The 23,230-nt window shown below is 49.5% G+C and overlaps 1 protein-coding gene across 1 annotated transcript in view; it reads left to right on the forward strand.

Annotated features, from left to right (window-relative positions):
• Positions 1-22,956, forward strand: part of ercc2 (excision repair cross-complementation group 2) — a 35,714-nt gene extending 12,758 nt beyond the window's left edge. Inside the window, exons 6-23 of the mRNA XM_067975011.1 lie at positions 989-1,105; positions 1,709-1,825; positions 2,631-2,754; positions 3,244-3,340; positions 4,272-4,405; positions 5,181-5,349; positions 6,840-6,958; positions 8,198-8,267; positions 9,613-9,682; positions 10,356-10,457; positions 12,669-12,732; positions 13,429-13,550; positions 14,205-14,297; positions 14,994-15,066; positions 16,635-16,705; positions 19,229-19,372; positions 21,475-21,618; positions 22,497-22,956. Of these exons, the coding sequence (XP_067831112.1) occupies positions 989-1,105; positions 1,709-1,825; positions 2,631-2,754; positions 3,244-3,340; positions 4,272-4,405; positions 5,181-5,349; positions 6,840-6,958; positions 8,198-8,267; positions 9,613-9,682; positions 10,356-10,457; positions 12,669-12,732; positions 13,429-13,550; positions 14,205-14,297; positions 14,994-15,066; positions 16,635-16,705; positions 19,229-19,372; positions 21,475-21,618; positions 22,497-22,589 (1,923 nt within the window). The 3' untranslated portion in view covers positions 22,590-22,956. The remainder of the gene's footprint in view (positions 1-988; positions 1,106-1,708; positions 1,826-2,630; positions 2,755-3,243; positions 3,341-4,271; positions 4,406-5,180; positions 5,350-6,839; positions 6,959-8,197; positions 8,268-9,612; positions 9,683-10,355; positions 10,458-12,668; positions 12,733-13,428; positions 13,551-14,204; positions 14,298-14,993; positions 15,067-16,634; positions 16,706-19,228; positions 19,373-21,474; positions 21,619-22,496) is intronic.
• The last annotated feature ends 274 nt before the right edge of the window (positions 22,957-23,230 follow it).

A 23,230-nucleotide genomic window follows, 5' to 3' on the forward strand; every position in this document is an offset into this window, starting at 1 on the left:
TGTGGGGAGCAGGAAAATTTCACAGTGGTGCAGTGGCAGCTGGTGGGACGGGGGGGGGGTATTGTTGGGGCAGAGTAGGGGGAGCTTTACTCCACACCCAACCCCTACTGTAGCTGATCTGCGACTGCCACTGGTCGCCCAAAACAGGAAATTCTCAGCATTAGCATCGCTCACCTTGATGAGCAAAAGATTTAACCCAAAGTTCCAGTGGGTAGCACTCTTGTCTCTGGTCTCGTGGATTCTAGCCCCACTCCAGGACTTGAGCACATAAACTAGGCTGACAATTCAACACAGTACCAAGGGTGTGCTGCACTGTCGGAGGGTCAGTACTGAGGGTGTGCTGCACTGTCGGAGGGTCAGTACTGAGGGAGCGCTGTACTGTTGGAGGGTCAGTACTGAGGGAGCGCTGCACTGTCGGAGGGGCAGTACCGAGGGAGCGCTGCCCTGTCGGAGGGTCAGTACTGAGGGAGCGCTGCCCTGTCAGAGGGTCAGTACTGAGGGAGTGCTGCACTGTCGGAGGGTCAGTACTGAGAGAGCGCTGCCCTGTCGGAGGGTCATTACTGAGGGAGCGCTGCACTGTCGGAGGGTCAGTACTGAGGGAGCGCTGCACTGTCGGAGGGTCAGTACTGAGGAAGTGTTGCACTGTCAGAGATACCGTTTTGCAGATGGATGTAAAAGATCCCATGGCACTATTCAAAGCAGAGCATGGGAGTTCTCCTGCTGTCCCGGTCAACCACTGTTGCCAAAAAACAGATTAACTGGTCATTACCTCATTTGCTGTTTGTGGGATCTTGCTGTGTGCAATTTGGCTGCCTATATAACAGTGGCTACACTTCAAAATTAATTCATTGCCCGTGAAACACTTTGGGATGTCTTGAGGAAACAAAAAGCGCTGCAGAAATGCACTTTGCCCGTGTTCTTTTATATATATATATATATATATATTGTAATTTTTCTATATATTTGGTTTTGTTCTTGCTGTTTCCAGGTCAGTGGGCAGCGGTTTGGAAAGGAAGTCGATGGGAAGTGCCACAGCCTGACTGCGTCACACATCAGAATGCAGCACGCCAGCAATCCCACCGTTCCCATCTGCCGATTCTACGAGGTGCAGAACCGCAGCTAAGATTTATAAACTTTAAATCGAGATCACCACCTAGCAGCTGAATAATGGGGTTCCTTACTGTTGATCCCATGGACTGCAGGCTAGGTTTGTTCAGCATTCACATCCTCCTCATGGCAGACCATGCCTTCCCCTCTGGGATTGTTTATTTTTTATTCGTTTCACGGGATGTGGGCGTCGCTGGCAAGGCCGGCATTTATTGCCCATCCCTAATTTCCCTTGAGAAGGTGGTGGTGAGCCGCCTTCTTGAACCGCTGCGCATGTGAGGTGTACCCTGATAGCTCAGTTCAGGAAAGGCTTGGGTTTATTCCCAACCTACACTCTCTACCGACTCCCTGCATCCGCACTCACCTCACCATCCCCTACTCTTAACTCATCCTTTGCCATGGAGAACTCTCCCCCTCCCTCCTTCCTACAAACTGCAGCCTTTGAAAACTCGAGCTTAGTTGCCACTTGGTTTAACTCGTGCTCTCGCCTATTCCAACTTGTTGCTGTCCCTCCCTTCGGTCCCAGGACTTTGCCCGGGTTTCTCGCTGACGGTCTGTGATTTGCTCTGTAACGTGTGTTTGTGATTTCTCTCTCTGACAGGAGTTTGATGTCCATGGGCGACAGATGCTGCTCCCCTCTGGGGTTTACAACCTGGATGACCTGAAGGTTTACGGGAGACAGAAGGGGTGGTGTCCCTATTTCCTGGCCCGATATTCCGTAAGTGAATCCGGACTTTTTAACTGATCCGCAGGCGAGTGTCAGTGTTTCCCAGTTTTCCTCTTCCTATTTCTCCTCGGTCTGAAGGCAATGACTATACAGTTGCACTGGTCCTTGCACTGTGCATTCTACAGTGGAGAGCATTATATCTGAGCCTGGTCCAGCCCTTCCTCATGATCCACACATGCACACTCCCCAGGAAGGCCCAGGGTCCTGCCTGGTAAAGTCTCTGTCTCTGAGCGGTGCAGACCAGGAATCTTGGTTTAAACTCCGGTCTCTGCTGATCTCAGCTGAGTTGATGGTCGGGACGATGCAGTTGGTTAAGGAGGTAGGGAAAAATCGGCCAGCCCTCTCCTGATTGTTATCCAATGATCCCCTACTGGGAGGGGTGTGAGCCCGTGTGAGTGTGTGTGTGTATGTGTGTGTGTGTGGGGGGGCACAGGCTCGCGTGTGTTTGTGTGTATGTGTTTGTGTGTGTGTGTATGTGTGTGTATGCTCTTGCATGTTTGCGTGCATGTGTGTGCCTGTGCATGGGCACAGGCGTGTGCACCAGGATACGTATGTGTGCGTGCATGCTCTTTGTGTGTGTGTGTTTGGGGACCTTGGATCACTTAAGCATCAGACTTGGACGTGATCACACACAGTGGCCACTCGGGCGAAGTTACTGAGAGCGATCGGCTCCCTGTGGAGCAGTATCCCAACCAGATGTCGATGTCTTTAGGCTGGGAGGAGCAAAACATCCGGATGACATGATATTTGAATGCTTCCCGTCACTAATGCATCTATTTTGTGACCGTCCTGTCAGATTCTGCATGCGAACATTGTTGTGTACAGCTACCATTACTTACTGGACCCCAAGATTGCAGACCTGGTCTCCAAGGAGCTGACCCGTAAGTCGGTGGTGGTGTTTGACGAGGCCCACAATATCGGTATGTTGTCGTATTGGAATCCTCAACACTGTAAAAATATATATAATTATAATGACGGTGTGGGGGGAATTTGTATATTTCGGAATGGAGCCTTTATTTAATTGCACCCGGTGTGTGCATCAGGCACTCCCCGGTCCGGTATGGCACAGGTTAGATTCGGAATAAAGCTCCCTTTGTTTTGCCCCAATAACGTGCCTTAACCCCCAAATTCCGAAGTGTGCCTCAATACCCTCACCAACCATCCAATGGACCAATTTGGGGCATTTCTGTGCTGTGGCCTGGAGTGAGACCGCACCTGGATTTATTTTACAAAGAACCCTTACGGCCACAGGAGAGCTTCACCCCATCGGTCTTAGCCGGACTTAGGTCCCGGAGGTGGAGAACTATTCTGCTAATTGGCTCAATCACCTTGGTTTCTGTTCCTCTTGTGATTTTTTTTTTAAATGTTTATATATTTAAAAACGAAAGCACTTTTAAAATGCTTTTCAGACAATGTGTGCATCGACTCGATGAGTGTGAACATCACACGTCGCATGTTAGACCAATGCCAGAACAACATTGAAACACTACAGAAGACCATCCAACAGTGAGTCTCTAATCCAGAGGTTTTAATCATCTTCCTTCCTCGTTCTCGTTCCTGCTGAAGGGACAGGCCACAGATCGGATCAAACACCGAGACTCGCAGCGGGCTGGACTGATGCACTGGGAGTGAGGGAACGATATTGCCATTCGCTTGGCAGGTTTAGCACAAGGCTGGCCCCCAGTGTTAGACAGGTGAAGAGTGGCGCCAAATAAACCAGGGACAGAACAGAGAGAATAAACTCTGAGCAGCGCTTGCCAGATTCACCAGGGCAAGAGGTCGGGGTGCGAAGGTCAAGTTTAAGACAGAGGTCAAAAAAAACATTTCTTTACCCAGAGAGTGGAACTTGCTACCACACGGAGTGGTTGAGGCGAATAGCATAGATGCATTTAAGGGGAAGCTTGATAAACACATGAGGGAGAAAGGAATAGAAGGTTATGACAGGGTTAGAGGAAGAGGGGTGGGAGGAGGCTCGTGTGGAGCACAAAACTGTTGGGCCGAATGGCCTGTTTCTGTGCTGTACGTTCGATGTAACTCTGCCACTGGGAGCTGTGATTCTTCCCACTTGACTCCCGATTGCTCTGCAGCCCAATGCCCTCACAGGTAGGGTGATTACAGGCGGGTGAATACCGGTGAGCTGTGTGATTTTTACTCAGTCAGACACCAGAAGTACCCCTCCAATTACCTGGGTGTTTGAGGCTCTTGACTCTTGCCCGCCCTCACCTACGTTCTGTGAGCCGAGTTGAAGTAAGGTGTGATCCTACAGGGAGAGCGTGTGATTCAGATCAAGAAACTACCTGTATGGATTTCTCAGCGCTTTTGTTTAGAGACTCTTAACTATGGTGCTGGAATTCCTCGCACATTAAATGCCCAGTTGGCCTAAAGGCATTTTCCGAACATACTAATCTTCTCACGGAACAAATGTTTCTCTCGCCAGTATAAAAGAAACAGATGCTGCCAAGCTAAAGGAAGAATACAGGCGATTGGTGGAAGGATTGAAGGAAGCTCACGTTGCCAGGGAAACGGACGTCTATTTAGCTAATCCAGTGTTGCCAGAAGAAATCCTACAAGGTACAGTAGGAGGAAAAGGAATTGAGATCTGTTCAGTAGCCGTACGTACTGGGTTAAAAAGCTACTATATGTACATGGCTGTGTTGTGGGAACAAGTAAGTCCAGGCTTTGCCTTCAGGGGCTGTTTGTAGTGTTTAAATCCACGTTCCACAGAATGTATAATAAGCTGGGATCGTTGTGTGCGTACCACAGTGATGGTATTACACGACCTCGTTTCTGTACCTTTTTCCAGTTTTCTCCCCTCCTCTCCGGAAGCTGCCAGTTGTTGCCCCAAATGCTGTTCAGTGGCACCTCGCTGAAGCGACCGCTCTTCACCGATAGATTTGGAGGAAGAAGGCCCTTCGGCCCATCGGATCCTATCCTCCCAGATCATCAGCCGTAACACCTCCCTGTTACAGCATCCAGCTGTTTCTTAAATGAGTCCGGTGTCTGGGCCTCACCCGCCTTTCCTGGAAGCTTATTCCAGCTGTTAATCCTGACGCCAACCCTCAGCTGGCCCTTCGCCACCCTGAACCTGCAATCTCTTGACTGCCTTTCCGCAGTCTCCTACAATCTGCAGACATCATTTAACCACCATTACTTGGTATACAGTCTTCTCTCCTGCTGTTGTTCAGCCTTGTTGGTGTCCTAGGCTGTGGGCCTCAGCACTTTACCCCCTCACCCAGGCCCCGGCCCCTCGCCCCGGCCCCGGTAATTCTTTACAAAAGCACCAACGCCAATGTCCAGGAGGAGGGGGTTGAGGGTTAATCAAATCTTTCTTTCCTTTTGCACCCAGAGTCCATTCCTGGTAATATTCGCACTGCCGAGCACTTTGTTGGGTTCATGAAGCGGTTTCTGGAGTATCTGAAGTCCCGCCTACGAGTACATCATGTGGTAGCCGAGAATCCGCCCTCATTCTTGAAGGATGTCTTTGATAAAGTTTGCATTGAGCGTAAACCCCTCAGGTAGGAGAATCCTGGACTAATCCAACTGGCGTGTGTTTCCCCTTCGCTGCTGAAGGTGCCGACTGTCCCTGGCCTACAGCTCTGCCTGCCGTCCGTCGGGCACGTCATCCCAAGCCCATTCTTCACAAGTGAGCCTGGATATTAATTATTCGTTCTCGGGATGTTGACATTGCTGGCAAGGCCGGCATTTATTGCCCATCCCTAGTTGACCTGAGTTTTTTGGTGCAAGTGGATGGCTAGGCCACTTCAGAAGGCAGTTAAGGGTCAACCGCGTTGGTGTGGGACTGGAGTCACATATAGGCCCAGACCGTGGAAGGACGGCAGGATTCCTTCCCTAAAGGACATTGGTGAACCAGTTGGGATTTTACGACAATCCGACAGCTTCATGGTCACTTTTCCTGTTTATTATTTATAAATAGTGAATGTGTGTAGCCTCTTTGATCACCACAAACACTTTGCACCAGTGTTCACAGTGACTAGCGATCAGAAGTGGAAACCCCTGGTTAACAACTCGCCAGCTGGGGAGAGGGGCTGAGACCAATTTCAGCCCTTCTTTTGCCACCTCAGTTGAGATCAGCTAACTTTTTAGAAACCAAGGATTGAACCTTGGATCTTCATGGTGTTTGGGGAAGGAAAAAATCAGCCAGACTTCCAATCACTGCCTAGTGACCCATTGCTTGATTGCGATGCCTCTGATGGTCAAATAGCCTGACATTCACTACCTTGCCTCACACATGGTCGGAGAGAGGATGATGCCTGCCACCATATTCCCATCAGGAGAGTATGGAAGAGTTGGGAGTTTGATTTGGGTGGTTTGGGTAGTTTGAGTTGGGAGGTTTGAGGGTTTTGAGTTGGGAGGGTTGGGGGGGATGGAGATTTGAGTCGGGAGGGTTGGGGGTCTGAGTCGGGGGTCTGAGTCGGGAGGTTTGGGGGTTTGAGTCGGGAGGTTTGGGGGTCTGAGTCGGGAGGGTTGGGGGTCTGAGTCGGGAGGTTTGGGGGTCTGAGTCGGGAGGGATGGGGTTCTGAGTCGGGAGGGATGGGGGTCTGAGTCGGGAGGTTTGGGGGTTTGAGTTGGGAGGGATGGGGGTCTGAGTCGGGAGGTTTGGGGGTTTGAGTTGGGAGGGATGGGGGTCTGAGTCGGGAGGGATGGGGGTCTGAGTCGGGAGGTTTGGGGGTCTGAGTCGGGAGGGATGGGGTTCTGAGTCGGGAGGTTTGGGGGTTTGAGTTGGGAGGGATGGGGGTCTGAGTCGGGAGGGATGGGGGTCTGAGTCGGGAGGGATGGGGGTCTGAGTCGGGAGGTTTGGGGGTCTGAGTCGGGAGGTTTGGGGGTCTGAGTCGGGGGTTTGGGGGTCTGAGTCGGGAGGTTTGGGGGTCTGAGTCGGGGGTTTGAGTCGGGAGGTTTGGGGGTTTGAGTTGGGAGGGTTGCTTCAGCACTATCAGGTTAATATGCCGTGCTGCTTGGTGATGTGTGCGCTCTGTGTCTCTCTCAGATTCTGCGCTGAGCGATTACATTCACTGCTGCGGACGCTGGAAATTGCCGAGATTGCCAACTTTTCACCTATCACACTCGTCTCTAACTTTGCTACGTTGGTCAGCACTTACGCCAAAGGTAGTGATACCTGTACGAGAAACGTTACTCGATGCTCCTCTGATGGTCTGGGTTTCTAGTCATCTCCTGGTCTGTGCTGAGTTAGTGAATCTCAGCAGGACCCTCAGAGTCCCTGGACCATGGGCAGTTCTTGCTTCCGGAGGCTGTCCATCGAGTCTTGCTGGAAAGTGTATGTGAGGGTAGGATCAGGCTTTGCCTGTTATTCCCCCTCCTCCCCAACAGAGTCACTAATAAATCCAATAGGGAATTCAGGAGAAACTTCTTTACCCAGAGAGTGGTGAGAATGTGGAACTCACTACCACAAGGAGAGGTTGAGGCGAATACCATAGATACATTTAAGGGGAAGCTAGATAAACACATGAGGGAGGAAGGAATAGAAGGATATGTTGATGGGATTAGATAAATTAAGGTGGGACGAGGCTCGTGTGGAGCATAAACACCGGCTTGGACAAGTTGGGCTGAAAGGCCTGTTTCTGTGCTGTACATTCTATGTAATAGTCAAATAGTCTGCCAACATTCACATTGCTATCGAGGTTCACACATGAAGCATTAAAGGGGTATAATTGGGGTCGAGCTGGTCCTGTACTTGTGGTGATGGGTGATTAGAGCTGAGTTAATCTTCAGTAATCTGATACCTGAGCCAGACAGGTCCACAGTGCTCCAAACAGTCCTGCTCATTGATGGAACCTGGCGGGTTTCCTCACACTGGTCTGGTACCCTTGTAAACCAGTGCCCCAAACAGTAGGGATTTTGACCGTCTAAATTCGAGCAATACCGTGTACACCATATAGGGATCCCTAAGCCTCGACCCTGGCCAGCCTGAGCAGCCTGGGGTGGCGTGCGTGTGTGTGTGTGTGTGTGGGCAGTCACCTACCTCTGTCACGCCACAGAGTCTCCGTTCCATGTCTCTCCTGAGTGAAATTAGCAAAACAACCTGCAGGGAATCCTGGCAGAACCAAGGCCTATCCCTCCTTTGCTCAGTATGATCGAATGTCAGACACACTGCCTGAATTGCCCAGCTCGATCCAAGTTAAGGACGTGGAAGGGAATTGGTTCAATTCCTAATTCAGTAAAGAGACTCGGGGATCAGTAAGGCTGAGAAATGATGGGGTCAGGTCCTGGGTGATGGAGCGGCCAGCCCAGCTCTCTAGGATGTTTTGCAAATCCTGCAATTTTATGTTCAACATTTCAGCAATTTCAAGGGGCTTTCACGATGTTTCTATTTTTTTTTAACCCAAGGTTTTACCATCATCATTGAACCTTTCGATGACAAAACTCCAACTGTTGTTAATCCAGTCCTTCACTTCAGGTAGGCCTGAGTCTGGAAATGTTACAGTAATCAACTGAGAAGGTTTTTATTGTGCGTTTTGTGGTCAAGTTGAGGGTTGTTTGAACTTCAGGCACTCGCAGGTCTAGTACAGCACAGTTTGATGCAGAGTAAAGCTCCCTTTAATTTAGTGATGAAATAGGGACTGTTTGATGCTATGGATCCATACCCACTAGAAACTGGATTGAGACCGGCCCAGCTCACTCCGCGGTGAGACCGGCCCAGCTCACTCCGCGGTGAGACCGGCCCAGCTCACTCCGCGGTGAGACCGGCCCAGCTCACTCCGCGGTGAGACCGGCCCAGCTCACTCCGCGGTGAGACCGGCCCAGCTCACTCCGCGGTGAGACCGGCCCAGCTCACTCCGCGGTGAGACCGGCCCAGCTCACTCCGCGGTGAGACCGGCCCAGCTCACTCCGCGGTGAGACCGGCCCAGCTCACTCCGCGGTGAGACCGGCCCAGCTCACTCCACGGTTGCGGACTGCTGCGGGGAGCCTTTGCGCAGTGGTGTTAAAGGGGTGGGACCCAGAAGCTGAACATCACAAACATGTTTCAGATCCCAGACTGCCCATGGGTAACACCACGCGAGACCCACTAGTATTTAACGTTCCTTCAAATGCTCCCCGAATGGCTTCGCTCGTAAATGTACTACCCAGTGTGAAACGGAGCCGTACAGCGCAGGAAGGGCAGAGGTTCCACCATCGGCTTGTGCAGAGTTAGCTGATCACAAGCTAGGTGGTAGTTGAGATGGGAAATTAAGGACCGAGGCAGATTGTTTGCAGCTTGATATAGATGTCAGTTGCATGGGTACTGGGGCAGAGGAACAGATTTTTACTTGTGGCTAGTAGAGAGAGGCTCAGTAGATGGGAGACTATAACCTTGTGGGACAGTGCCACCTATTGGCCAGAGGCCTGCAACTACAGCGTGACAAGCAACTGTTTACATATAGAATTTGCCATTATAAATGTTTACATTCGCAGTTTCAATTATAAATGTTGATATAAATAGCAATACTCAAAATCATAGAGGCAAGGTTTGTGAACCAAAATTACCTGCGTGCGCGATGCTTTGAATAATATTTAGATATGTGCGAATCTCCCACACCACTGCGCGCAATAAGTCGGAGGATTTGTGTTTTATAAGATGAGGATCATCACACCATGTGAAACAATGTATTATTCTTCCGCTAATGTGTAGCTGTGTGGCCTGTTAAGGCTACACTGGGGAAGAACTCTGGGCAAGAAAGGGTTAATGGAAAACTGTACAAATAAAATGTGTATTTTGTTTGAAGTAAATCTAAGGTTCTGTGCTTTTAAAATCTTTCCCTAAGCTGCATGGACCCCTCCATCGCCATCAAGCCTGTGTTTGAGCGATTTCAGTCTGTGATTATCACCTCAGGGGTAAGTTCTCTATAATGGCTTTGTTTCTGTATTTTGATGGTATTCAAATCCCTTGTTTACGTTTCTGCTTTCCACAGTATTGTCCTTGAGCTTACTTTGTGAATATAGATTGCACGATTAAATTACACTTAACTCAATCTGTGTGTGATGCACTATCTGTGAAATACTGTTAATCCCGCACATCTCTCACTCAGCCCTGGACCGTACCCCACCTGAGTGTTATACAGGCCACATCAATCTCACCACTCACACCCCGAGTTTGGAAGGGAAAATTCTATAATTCTCTGCTGGATATTTTTCATAATGTGAGCAAACATAAATTGTACAGAGACACACCACGCAAGTTACTGAAATCCTAGTGGCAACATTGCATGTAACTCACTGCAGTTATAGTCCATCTAATGTACTCTGTCCCCCGGTGTACTGACCTCAAGGCCCTCATCCTCCTCCTCAGACCTGTCCGTGCTTTGAGTTGTCTCCTCCATCAGAAGCCGATCCCGATTTTTCAGCTACTCCTCCTCTGCTCGTTGGAGCTGCCTTTCCCCAAATCACTCCACTCCCTTCGCCTCTTGAAAAGCTTCCTCTTTGTGCTTTCATTCCCCTCCCTGTAATCTTTCCTGCCCCCTGCTGGCTCAGAGTAATGCTTTGTGTTGTTATGTTGTGTCTTTGCTAGACTTTGTCCCCACTGGACATGTACCCAAAGATCCTCGATTTCCGGCCCGTTATTGTGGCAACGTTTACAATGACCTTGTCAAGAACCTGCCTCTGCCCCATGGTAAGTGCAGCTAAATCTAATTATTGTTAAAAGCATTCTTGATCATTTTGTTTTGTTCAGGCATTTCCTCTGTACAAACCTTACATTCTGTTGTCACAATTCTTGATCACACTTTTCTGTCAGCTTTTCCCATTATAATTTGCGATCCCAGCGTTTCTCATTATAATTTGCGATCTCAGCGTTTCCCATTATAGTTTGCGATCCCAGCGTTTCTCATTATAATTTGCGATCCCAGCGTTTCTCATTATAATTTGCGATCCCAGCGTTTCTCATTATAGTTTGCGATCCCAGCTTTTCCCATTATAATTTGCAATCCCAGCGTTTCCTATTATAATTTGCGATCTCAGCGTTTCCCATTATAGTTTGCGATCCCAGCGTTTCTCATTATAATTTGCGATCTCGGCGTTTCCCATTATAATTTGCGATCTCGGCGTTTCCTATTATAATTTGCGATCTCAGCGTTTCCCATTATAGTTTGCGATCCCAGCGTTTCTCATTATAATTTGCGATCTCGGCGTTTCCCATTATAATTTGCGATCTCGGCGTTTCCCATTATAATTTGCAATCCCAGCGTTTCTCATTATAATTTGCGATCTCGGCGTTTCCCATTATAATTTGCGATCCCAGCGTTTCTCATTATAATTTGCGATCTCGGCGTTTCCCATTATAATTTGCGATCTCGGCGTTTCCCATTATAATTTGCGATCTCGGCGTTTCCCATTATAATTTGCGATCTCGGCGTTTCCCATTATAATTTGCGATCTCGGCGTTTCCCTGGCTGTTTTGCTGTCAGCTGTCGCGGTGCAGCTGTCGGCTCTGACACCAGGTGGCTCTGTGGAGCAACTTTCTGAGATCTCTTTCCCAACTCTGTTGCCACCTTATGTATTAAAAGAAAACTCAACACGGGCATTGCCACAAGCAACAGACTAGCTTTATATGCGTATTTTAATCAGTTTATAGCCAAGACCCAGCAGAATTCATGCACACAATTCAATTCGATTCACTCTCCACTTCAGCCACCTCATTGTAACAGCTTGTGTTGTTGGCATCTGTTGGCCAGGAGCTGTACATGTTCCCATGGACCTCACACTCTGCTGCAGTTATAATAACCCTGCACTTAATCATTTAGAAAACATTAAAGGTTCCCTGATGATTGAATGGATAACCGCTGTGCATGATGTGACACCGAGGGACATGGGCCAGGAAGTGTCCCCTCACAGCCCGGGAATTGTATGCGGTGCCTTCCTGAAGTCTGTGGCTCCGCATCACGCCATATCCCCCAGCGTGGGAACCACTGAAGCTTCAGACTGATGCGTGTTCCCTGGCCGTGAGTGAACTGCACCACTCTCCAGTACGAGGCTGTTTCACGAGGTCAGTTCAGAGCCCATTGGATCCCATTCTTCCAGAACACCAACCTGACCGTCTCCCCATCCAGCTGTTTCCTAAATGAGTCCAGTGTCCAGGCCTCGCCCGCTCTTCCCGGCAACAAGTTCCAGCTGTTGGTCTCCTTCTTTGCAAGGAAGTAGGTCCTGACATTTGCCCTTCACATCCTGACCCTGTGCCCTCTTCTCCCGCTGCTCATACACATCTGAAAGTGTTGTTCTGATTGCCTTCTGTACTTTGTTCTATAAACCTGCTCTTGTCTCTGGTCCTAATGCCCCAGTGTTTGTGTTTTTGGCCCTCCTCTTGCCTCTGATCCGATTGCCCCAGTGTTTGTGTTTTTGGCCCTCCTCTTGCCTCTGATCTGATTGCCCCAGTGTCTGTGTTTTTGGTCCTGCTCTTGCCTCTGATCTGATTGCCCCAGTGTCTGTGTTTGGCCCTGCTCTTGCCTCTGATCTGATTGCCCCAGTGTCTGTGTTTTTGGTCCTGCTCTTGCCTCTGATCTGATTGCCCCAGTGTCTGTGTTTGGCCCTGCTCTTGCCTCTGATCTGATTGCCCCAGTGTCTGTGTTTTTGGTCCTGCTCTTGCCTCTGATCCGATTGCCCCAGTGTCTGTGTTTGGCCCTGCTCTTGTCTCTGGTCCGATTGCCCCAGTGTCTGTGTTTTTGGCCCTCCTCTTGTCTCTGGTCCGATTGCCCCAGTGTCTGTGTTTTTGGCCCTCCTCTTGTCTCTGGTCCGATTGCCCCAGTGTCTGTGTTTGGCCCTGCTCTTGCAGCGTTCTCTCTGTAATGTATTTTAGGAACCCTGCTCAGCTGCTTCTCTTGTTTTTTAGATTGTGGGACGAGGCAATGACCAGGTGACAATCAGCTCCAAGTTTGAAACGAGAGAGGACATTGGTGAGTAAGCTGGTGGTCCCTCAGTGGGTAAATGAACCACAGGTACCTGGTTATTGGTGGTTGGAGTTAGCAGACCAGCAATCGAGACCCAGACTGGATCAGCGGTCGTGCTCGGGTCTGCTCAGGGCCTGAGTTTGCAGCAAAATACCTGGCAGAGTGAAAGAAAATTATTCCGTGAGGGATTGCCCTATACTGTTTAGAGTGTGGTTCCTGCAGATCAGCCAACAGGAGAACGGCCTGTCCAGTCTTCTGTTTGATTATTCACTGTGGCGGGAGTGGGAAAACTCTGCACATTCCTCCCTCAGTCTTCACTTCCTCCTACGGTTCTACAGACTGTTAAAACCCGGGGATTTGCGTCCGGCGGGAATCGGAGGCAGAGGAGCGACCCCACCCGATTATTCTTTCCATTGAAGTCACTGCTCCTCTGACTTTCTCCTCATTCCTCCAAATCCCCTGCTTTATATGCACTTGCCATGGGAACTGGAGTGGGCCATTCAGCCCCTCGAGCCTGTTCCCCGTCCCTGCGCCCTCACTGCGTTGAAACCATGTCTCATTTCACTGACTCCTCCCGACTTCCTTTCCCAGAACGTCCTACAACCCCCAGATTTTCTAAATCCGTTCTCCTACACTGTGTGTCAACAAGTTTTCACGTGACTGTTTGTTCTTAATTTTGTTCTCTCTCTCTCTCGGCTCTAGCTGTGATCCGTAACTATGGTAACCTGCTGCTGGAGATGTCGGCCATTGTCCCAGATGGCATTGTGTCTTTCTTCACCAGTTATCAGTACATGGAGAACATTGTAGCGTCCTGGTATGAGCAGGTAAAGCAGTGCGAAATTTCCCTTTGGTATCACGATAACAGCTGGTAACTCAGAGCTCGGGAAAATTAGACCACGGGTCGGGCAGATTTATCAACACTCCTTCGATGTGTTACTTGAGGGCTGCCCACTGGCTCAGTGGGTAAATGGGCCATACTCGGAGATCTGCCAGGCCAGAGGCACAGACTCAACCCCCTGTGCCGGAGCTCGCTGGTGGCGATAGAGGGGGCTACAATTGACATCCCTGGGCTGGTGAGGGGGACAAAATTAGCCAGAGATCCTGCTCCTGGTCATTATCAAGCGACCTTTGCGCTGGGAAGTGCACATATCCACATTGGGAGAGGACTGGATCGGACTGGGCCCCCTATAGCCTGCAGACACTGTCCTGTCCATCGGACGGAGATGGTCACTTAGACGAGATATGCAGCCATGGAACTGATCCCAGTAAGGATTGGCATCTCGGGGACAGGAAGAAGTTACAGACGCAAGAAGAATTGCTAGGAAAGTACAAACCTTGGCCAGTCTGTTTACTCTCTCATCCAACCAGATTCCCTTGGTCCAGATGCCAAATAATACGGCCCATTGCAGGTATTGTTTCAGGAATAAAATGTTTCTGACCTGAGAGATCCACTTTCTCCCCCTTCTCTTTTTTTTTAGGGAATTCTAGAAAATATTCAACGCAACAAACTTATTTTTATCGAGACGCAGGACGCCGCAGAGACCAGTGTGGCACTGGAAAAATACCAGGAGGTGAGTGAGACGGAGGTCGGGGGGGGCGAAGAGCTCGAGGCACCAGCTGGGAAATCCTGACACAAACAGCAACGAGATAAATGACCAGCTAATCAGTTTTGGTAGCGTTAGTTGAGGGAGGTGTGTTGGCCTGGACACCAGGAGAACTCCCCTTGCTCTTTTTCTAAAAGTGCCATGGGATCTTTTACGTCCACCTGAACAGGCAAACACGGCCCTCGGTTTAACGTGTCATCCGAAAGACGGCACCTCCAACAATGCAGCACTCACTCAGTACTGCACTGGAGTGTCAGCCTGGGTTATGCTAGTGCGTAACTGAGTATTAGAATCAAGAATTCGATCTAATCTGTGTTTAGTTAGGGAGGGGAACAATTGATCATCCAGAAACCTGTGCTGGATATTATAACGTGCGTGGATGTCTGGTGAGGACAGGGCTGGGCACCGCTGTGATGCCCTCCACAGTCAAATAGGCTAATTGTCTACTCGGGGAAGGTATTGGAGGCTGATTGCTGTCGATGGAACCGTATCCCAGCAAAGAATCAGCCCCCGTAGGAGAGGGAGTGAAAAATTGGCCAAAAGGTAGACTGTAAGTGAAAAGGTGAGGTTATTCCAGCGAGGGACTGCCTCTCTCCCTCGCTGGTGCTGCTGTTTCCTTGTGTTGGTTGCTGCTGCTCAGTGATCTCTCTGTTCCGTTCGCAGGCGTGTGAGAACGGGCGGGGAGCCATTCTGCTGTCTGTCGCCAGAGGAAAGGTCTCCGAGGGAATAGATTTTGGTCAGTGCCAGAATTAATCTTTGTCCTTTCCCGGTGTGAGTGAGATGTGAGTCTGGCCGTTCCACGCTGCGCCCGTCCCAAGCTGCGCCCGTCCCACGCTGCGCCCGTTCCACGCCGCTGAAGGCGGCAAGAAAGAAAATCGGACGCATTATAAAACGGGCAGCTGATTCACTGTGACCTTGTTTCTCACTAGTTTCATCCTGGGGTCTCACCCGAATCTCCCTCATTACTCACTGTAACTCAGATGATGCAGTGTTTAGTTGGGAGAGGTGATTATACTGGGCTATGCATGGTGTGTTATTCTAGTAACGCTCCTGCCTTTATCAAACGCACCAGAAGAGCTCGGAAAGTAGATGTGCATTAGATTCAGTGCATTTATAATATGTGTCCATCACTTATGGAAATTCCTGTCACTGGTAGATTTTTTTAAAATGCCAATCTAACCTCTAATTGACCTGAGCATCTGCTAAGAGCAATCAGCATGTAACTCCTCACATCTACACTGCAGCAGCACGACCACAGAAGGAGGCCATTCAGCCCATTGAGTCTGTGCCAGCTCTTTGCTAGAACAATGCAGATCTAATCCCACTGCCCCGCTCTCGCCCCATAGTCCCGTAACTCCCTCAGCTTCAAATAGTCACCCAATTTTCCCTTAAAAGATGCAATGGTCTCTGCCTCAAACACTCCCTGTGGCAAAGCACTCCATACTCCAAAACCCCTCACTCTCAGTGTCCATTTTGAATCGATGACCCCGGTCACTGGCTTCATAACCAGAGGAAATATTCACTCGATCAGAACCATTTGTAATTTTAAAAACCTCCATTAAATCTCCTCTTAACCTTCTCTGCTCCAGTGGGAACAGTCTCAGTATCTCAGGCCTGTACTCATAACTATGAGTTTCTCATCCCTGGCATCACCCTGCTGGATCTACGCTGTCCACTCTCTGTGGCTTTAATGTCCTTTCTATAATGGAGCACCGATAGATGCACACCATTCCCTAACTGTGACCTAACCTTTTACATGTTATCATCTTCCATCCCCCGATTTCCTTCTCTCTACCATTGGCGGCCGTGCCTTCAGCTGTCTCGGTCCTAAGCTCTGGAATTCCCTCCCTGAACCTCTCCGCCTCTCTCTCTCTCCTCCTTTAAGTTGCTCCTTAAAACCTACCTCTTTGACCAAGCTTTTGATCACCTGTCCTAATGTCTCCTTATGTGGTTCGGTGTCAAATTTTGTCCGATTACACTCCTGTGTAGCGCCTTGGGACACTAAAGGCGCTATATAAATGCAAGTTGTTGCTGAAACCAACCCGTTTTCTGACTGAGCCAATATCTTATTCTACTCTTTTCAGCATTGTATGTGACATTGCAATGATGGACACATTCCCTGATGTACTGATTCCCTGATCTCCAGTATTTCTTTATGGTTTTTGCTATCAAGGCCATTGCTGCTCCTCTGCCTTGCAGTCTCGCTGTGATTAAAATTGGGACATTTTAGTGTTTTAATTGCTGGATTTGTTTTAATAGCTGGATTCACGTCCGTTGATAATTATTTCCTGTGTTTTCCGACAGTCCATCACTACGGACGAGCTGTCATTATGTTTGGCGTTCCCTACGTCTACACGCAGAGCAGGATTCTGAAGGTAAGATCTCCTCTGTCCAAGGCGTTTGGTGGATGTGGCTGATATTGTGTTTAAGGGTGGGAGGAGGCTTGTAAGGGGTATAAACACCGGCATAGGCCGGGTGAGGCGCACGGCCTGATTCTGTGCTGTAGATTCTGTGTAAAATAAAAATACACAGCAGATGCTCGCAGTGACGCAAATATTCAACCCACTGAGAATTGCAGTAGAATTTTGTGATTTACAGTTTTTTGGTAAATAGTTTGCTTAACAAAGTGAGAGGATCATTGCCGGGAATAGAAACTTTTTCATTTTGGGCACTCAATGTCCCATCAAACACTCCCAGGGCAGGTACAGCACAGATTAGATACAGAGTAAAGCTCCCTCTACACTGTCCCATCAAACACTCCCAGGGCAGGTACAGCACGGGTTAGATACAGAGTAAAGCTCCCTCTACACTGTCCCATCAAACACTCCCAGGGCAGGTACAGCACGGATTAGATACAGAGTAAAGCTCCCTCTACACTGACCCATCAAACACTCCCAGGGCAGGTACAGCACGGGTTAGATACAGAGTAAAGCTCCCTCTACACTGTCCCATCAAACACTCCCAGGGCAGGTACAGCACGGGTTAGATACAGAGTAAAGCTCCCTCTACACTGTCCCATCAAACACTCCCAGGGCAGGTACAGCACGGATTAGATACAGAGTAAAGCTCCTTCTACACTGTCCCATCAAACACTCCCAGGGCAGGTACAGCACGGGTTAGATACAGAGTCATAGAATAGAATCATAGAAATTTACGGCACAGAAGGCGGCCATTCAGCCCATCGTGTCTGTTCCGGACGAAAAAGAGCCACCCAGCCGAATCCCACTTTCCAGCACTTGGTCCGTAGACCTGTAAGTTACGGCACTTCAAGTGCATATCCAAGTACTTTTTAAATGTGATAGGGTTTCTGCCTCTACCACCCTTCCAGGAGTTCCAGGCTCCTACCCCCACTCTGGGTGAAAACATTTTTCCTCCGCTCCCCTCTAACCGTTCTACCAATTACTTTAAATCTATGCTCCATGGTTATTGACCCCTCTGCTAAGGGAAATAAGTCCTCCCTATCTATTCTATCTTGGCCCCTCATAATTTTATACACCTCAATTAAATCTCCCCTCAGCCTCCTCTGTTCCAAAGAAAACAACCCCAGTCCATCCAATCTTTCTTCGTAGCTAAAATTCTCCAGCCCTGGCAACATCCTCGTAAACTCCTCTGTACCCTCTCGAGTGCAATCACATCTTTCCTGTAATGTGGTGACCAGAACTGTGCGCAGTACTCTAGCTGTGGCCTAACTAGTGTTTTATACAGTTCCAGCATAACCTCCCTGCTCTTATATTCTATGCCTCGGCTAATAAAGGAAAGTATCCCGAGTAAAGCTCCCTCGAAAATGTCTCAACAATGTGCCTCAGCCCAAACTGAATAGCCCCCTCTCTACACCACTGCGACATTTGCTAATTTGCTGTCAGCTTGGCTCAGTTGGTAATACTCTTGCTTCTGGGTCCAAGTGTTTGTGGGTTCAATACGCACTCCATTTTGAGCACATGGTCTAGGCTGACGTTTCAGTGCAGTACTTTTGGGAGGTGCCATCTTTTGGATGAGATGTCAAAAATCTGCTCGCACTATTGGAGAGAGAGAGCCGGCAGTCCTCCCCGCGGGGCCTGGCTAACTACATTCCTTCCTCCACCAACACCCCCAGAACCACTTCACTGGCCACTCATCTCATTCGCTGGGATCTTGCTGTGCGTGGACAGCGGGTCGCCCGACTGCCTGTTTGAGCAGGAGTGGCAGGACGTGGGAGCGACCCAAGAACTGGGAATGGCCCCAACCTCCGTTGGGTTGGAGTGGGGGACACCACATTTAGCCTCAGTGCTCCTGTGCTCACAAAGGGAAAAGCCAGCCAGGGCTCCTGCTCCCGATCCCCATCTGGCGAGCCCCGCTTACGTGAGGTTCTTGTGTGAGGACAGAGGTCCATGGTGCACTAGTCTGCCTTAGGCTCACTAAAGATCCTTCCCTGATAAGAATTAACATCCCAACAACAACAACGTGCATTTATATAGCGCCTTTAATGTAGTAAAATATCCCAAGGCGCTTCACAGGAGCGATTATCAGGCAATATTTGATACTGAGCCACATAAGGAGATATTGGGACAGGCGACCAAAAGCTTGGTCAAAGGGGTAGGTTTTAAGGAGCGTCTTAAAGGAGGAGAGGGAGGCGGAGAGGATTAGAGAGGGAATTCCAGAGCTCAGGACCCAGGCAGCTGAAGGCACGGCCGCCAATGGCGGAGCGAAAGAAATCGGGGGATGAGCAGAAGGCCAGAACTGGAGGAGCGCAGAGATCCCGGAGGGTTGTCGGATTGGAGGAGGTTACGGAGAGAGGGAGGGGCGAACATTCTGGATAAGGAAACAGCAGGGAAGGAATCTCACCCTCCAAAAAAAACAAAATAAAAATTATGTCGATATCTCCAAGCTCCTTTTTAAAGGTGTCTTTTTTAATTCCACAGGCTCGGTTGGAATACACACGGGACCAGTTCCAAATCCGAGAGAACGATTTCCTCACGTTTGATGCTATGAGACACGCGGCTCAATGTGTAGGAAGGGTTATCAGGGGGAAAACTGATTACGGGCTAATGATTTTTGCAGACAAGGTAATTTGAAACCGATCTGAGCAAATATGCAATTTGCCTGAAACAGTAATTAACGGTCTGATTGAATTAAACCCGGAGCCGTTGTGTGTCTTTTATTGGAAAATTGGTAATTTCGCTGTAAGAGAATCCATTTCTGTGTTATTTAGGACCGAGTAATCCAGGGAGATTCACAGGTTACCGTTGTCGGTGGGGTTATTAGCACCAGTAAAGCATTAACAATAAATCACTCTTGTATCGCACTTTCTGTTCCATTCTGGGGATGTGGGCGTCGCTGGCAAGGCCGGCATTTATTGCCCATCCCTAATTGCCCCTTGAGAAGGTGGTGGTGAGCCGCCTTCTTGAACCGCTGCAGTCCGTGTGGTGAAGGTTCTCCCACAGTGCTGTTAGGAAGGGAGTTCCAGGATTTTGACCCAGTGACGATGAAGGAACGGCCGATATATTTCCAAGTCGGGATGGTGTGTGACTTGGAGGGGAACGTGCAGGTGGTGTTGTTCCCATGTGCCTGCTGCTCTTGTCCTTCTAGGTGGTAGAGGTCGCGGGTTTGGGAGGTACTGTATGTTGCACTTCCGTAAATACTTCTGCATAGTAAACACTTCTGGCTTGACTTTAAAACGACCTTCCCACCATCCAGCAGGGAAAAAAAATCCTGAAAAAGTTGTATCACCCATCGGTGAGGTGCCCCATCAGTCCTCGAGCCTCTGCAGAGAGTGGGGAATGGGACTTGTGCAGACTGATGATTCCTCGTGCTGCGACTGCCATGCACGGATAGGGGGCTCGGGAAAGGGAAGCTAGGCTCGAGAGTCCAGAATAGGCAGGAGAGCGGGACTGGGACTGGGACTGGGACTGGGTCAGGGGCTGGTGAGTGGGCTCCCAAGAGTCAGCTACAGTACCAGCCACTGCAGTAATGTGGACTCCCCCATAACATTCAACCCCAACAAGCTGAATTCATAGTTGTACGCAGTTAGACGCTGCTTTAATGTGTCCGTACGCTTCTCAATACTCTCAACATGAACTATGCATCTGTAGAACGCACCTTCTGTGTTAGCTGCTCCCTACAGTGTAAACAGCCGAGCTCTTCACAGACTGACGGCATTTAAATCCGTGAAAATACAGGCCCAGGTTTCAGTAAAGCCGCACGTGATTGCATTCTGCAGCACCCTCTCGTCCAGCTCAATGCACCTGCGGGGCTTGGTGGTTGATGCTGAGTATAACGTCAGGCGTGCGGTGTGTGGAGATGGTGCTCCTGAAACAGCGTTGCTCAACCCGGTGAAAGATGCCTGTAGTTCATCACCTTGAATTGCTCCCACCGCGGCCCCCAGGAGTAACCAGGCTGTTTGGCTCCAGGGGGCTGTTTGGCTGTTACGATGGACCCCAGGGACCATGTATGACGTTTGAATCCCCATTAATGCCCAGATATCTCGAGCGGCTGGCACCAACAGATCTCGCTGTTCTAATTTAGAATTTACTCACTAATGAGACAACAGATTTAAAAGCAGCACTTTCCAAACCTCCAGACAAACAAAGGTTAGCCAGCGAGTGAGAAATATAAACGGGAAAAGGACTGAATGCTCTGGTGTTCAAGGGCCAGATTACCAGAGCTCAGTGTTATACAGTGACAGACCTGTACCCCAGTGTTATACAGTGACAGACCTGTACCCCAGTGTTATACAGTGACAGACCTGTACCCCAGTGTTATACAGTGACAGACCTGTACCCCAGTGTTATACAGTGACAGACCTGTACCCCAGTGTTATACAGTGACAGACCTGTACCCCAGTGTTATACAGTGACAGACCTGTACCCCAGTGTTATACAGTGACAGACCTGTCCCCACCAGTACTGTACCCCAGTGTTATACAATGGGATAGTTCTGTATTCCCACACTCCCAGTGGGTGAATATTCTTGTGGAGACTGCGGGTTGCAGAGAGCTGTGATATTGTGGCCCTGATTCTCCAGCGTGTACTCCCTGTTGACAGTGAGAGATTGTACAATTAGCCCTCCTGTGACCATGTCACGGACTATCTGCAGTTTTTACTGAGGTCCTTGTGCCCATGTTGGTTCTGTTGTGTTGCCTCAGTGTCTAATTATTTTCTCTTGGCAGCGCTTTGCTCGAGCTGATAAACGCGGGAAGCTGCCTCGTTGGATCCAGGAGCACATCACTGACGGAAACCTCAATCTCACTGTAGATGAAGCGGTGCAGATAGCGAAACATTTCCTGCGGCAGATGGCACAACCGTTCCGACAGGTCCGGCATTTAATGCTCCTGGCATTTTTAGATTTGTCTCTTGCCTCACTCTTAAACTTAGCTCCTTTCTCGCGCTCTCTGCCTCGCTCTCTCTCCCGCTCGCTCGCTCTCTCTCTCTCGCTCTTTCTCTCTCTCTCTCTCACTCTCTCGTTCTCTCTCGCTCTCTCTCTCTCTCTGTCTCTCGCTCTCTTTCTCGCTTTCTGTCTCGCTCTTTCACTCTCTCTCGCTCTCTTTCTCTCGCTCTTTCTCTCTCTCGCTCTTTCTCTTTCTCTCCCTCGCTCTTTCTCTTTCTCTCCCTCGCTCTTTCTCTCTCTCTCGCTCTTTCTCTCGCTCACTCTCTCTCGCTCGCTGTTTCTCTCTCGCTCTCTTTCTGTCTCTCTCTCTTTCTGTCTCTCTCTCTTTCTGTCTCTCTCTCTCTCGCGCTTGCGAGTGGATAGGAATTTGATGGAAACGGGTTACGTGTTTTTTTTCTTTTGAAGCTTGTATTTTTATAGCACGTTTCACATCCTGAGGACGTCCCAAACTACTTTACAGTCAATGCCGTACTTTTCGAAGTGTAGTCACTGTTGTAATGTAGGAAAGGCGACAGCCAATTTGTGCACAGCAAGATCCCACAAACAGCAATGTGATAATGACCCAGATAGTCTGTGTTTTATTGATGTTGGTTGAGGGATAAATATTGGCAAAGACACCGAGGAGAACATCCCTGCTCCTCTCTGAACAGTACACCCTCCTGAGGGGCATGGGAGAGACTGGTTTACCTGCCTCTGGGGCCTGGGAAGCTACAGTGAGGGGCATGGGGTGAAAAACCAACTCATTAATGATCATTCCCGTCTTGATTTAATTGCTTAAAAGGTTATATTGTCTCCCCATCCCAGGAGGATCAGTTGGGGTTGTCGCTGCTCTCGCTCGATCAGCTACAGTCAGAGGAGACACTCAGCAGGATCCAGCAAATCTCACACCAGGTGTGATGCAAGAATCGGACCCAAAAAAAAAAGTCACATCACAACACGGAGCCTCAGCGCCAGGGCTTCTGGCGGATCGTTAACCCGGAACGTGCCAGTCAGACACGGGCTGCTCCTCCGCCTGAGCTTTTACCCCCCCGCACTCTGCAGGAGATCGGATTTACCTCTCTCCCCATCTCGCTTTACAGAGGGAACTGTATTAGTGACCTGAGGCAGCAGTCAATGCACGATTGCTCCAAGTGTGTCGCTCACGAGGGAGTGGGGGGGGGAGTGGACAGAATTGTAAACTGACCTGTTTGCTCTGCAGACACCGACTGACCGAGTGTTTCTCATGTCTGAGTTTTTGTTTGTAATATATTATTGATCGACCCCATTGCTGTTAAACGGGCTTTTCATGGACCGAATGATCTGCTCTGCTGCACTGAATTCACTCCGACGTACAATCCGCTCATTGTCTCTCGATGCTTTTACATTGCCCGAGGCACAGGCCTTACTGTTGGCCGCAGTCAAGGGTCACGGAGCCAGGGGGAATTCTGGGTCCAGCCACTGTAAAGACTCGGTAAAATTAAAGGGAGAGAGCTCCTCCTGCACGAATACAAGGGGGGAGGGGGTTGTGGGGGGGGGGGGCGGGGAGGGGGTTGTGGGGG

The sequence above is a fragment of the Heptranchias perlo genome, chromosome 41 (genome assembly GCF_035084215.1).
Source record: "Heptranchias perlo isolate sHepPer1 chromosome 41, sHepPer1.hap1, whole genome shotgun sequence".
Taxonomy (NCBI): domain Eukaryota; kingdom Metazoa; phylum Chordata; class Chondrichthyes; order Hexanchiformes; family Hexanchidae; genus Heptranchias; species Heptranchias perlo.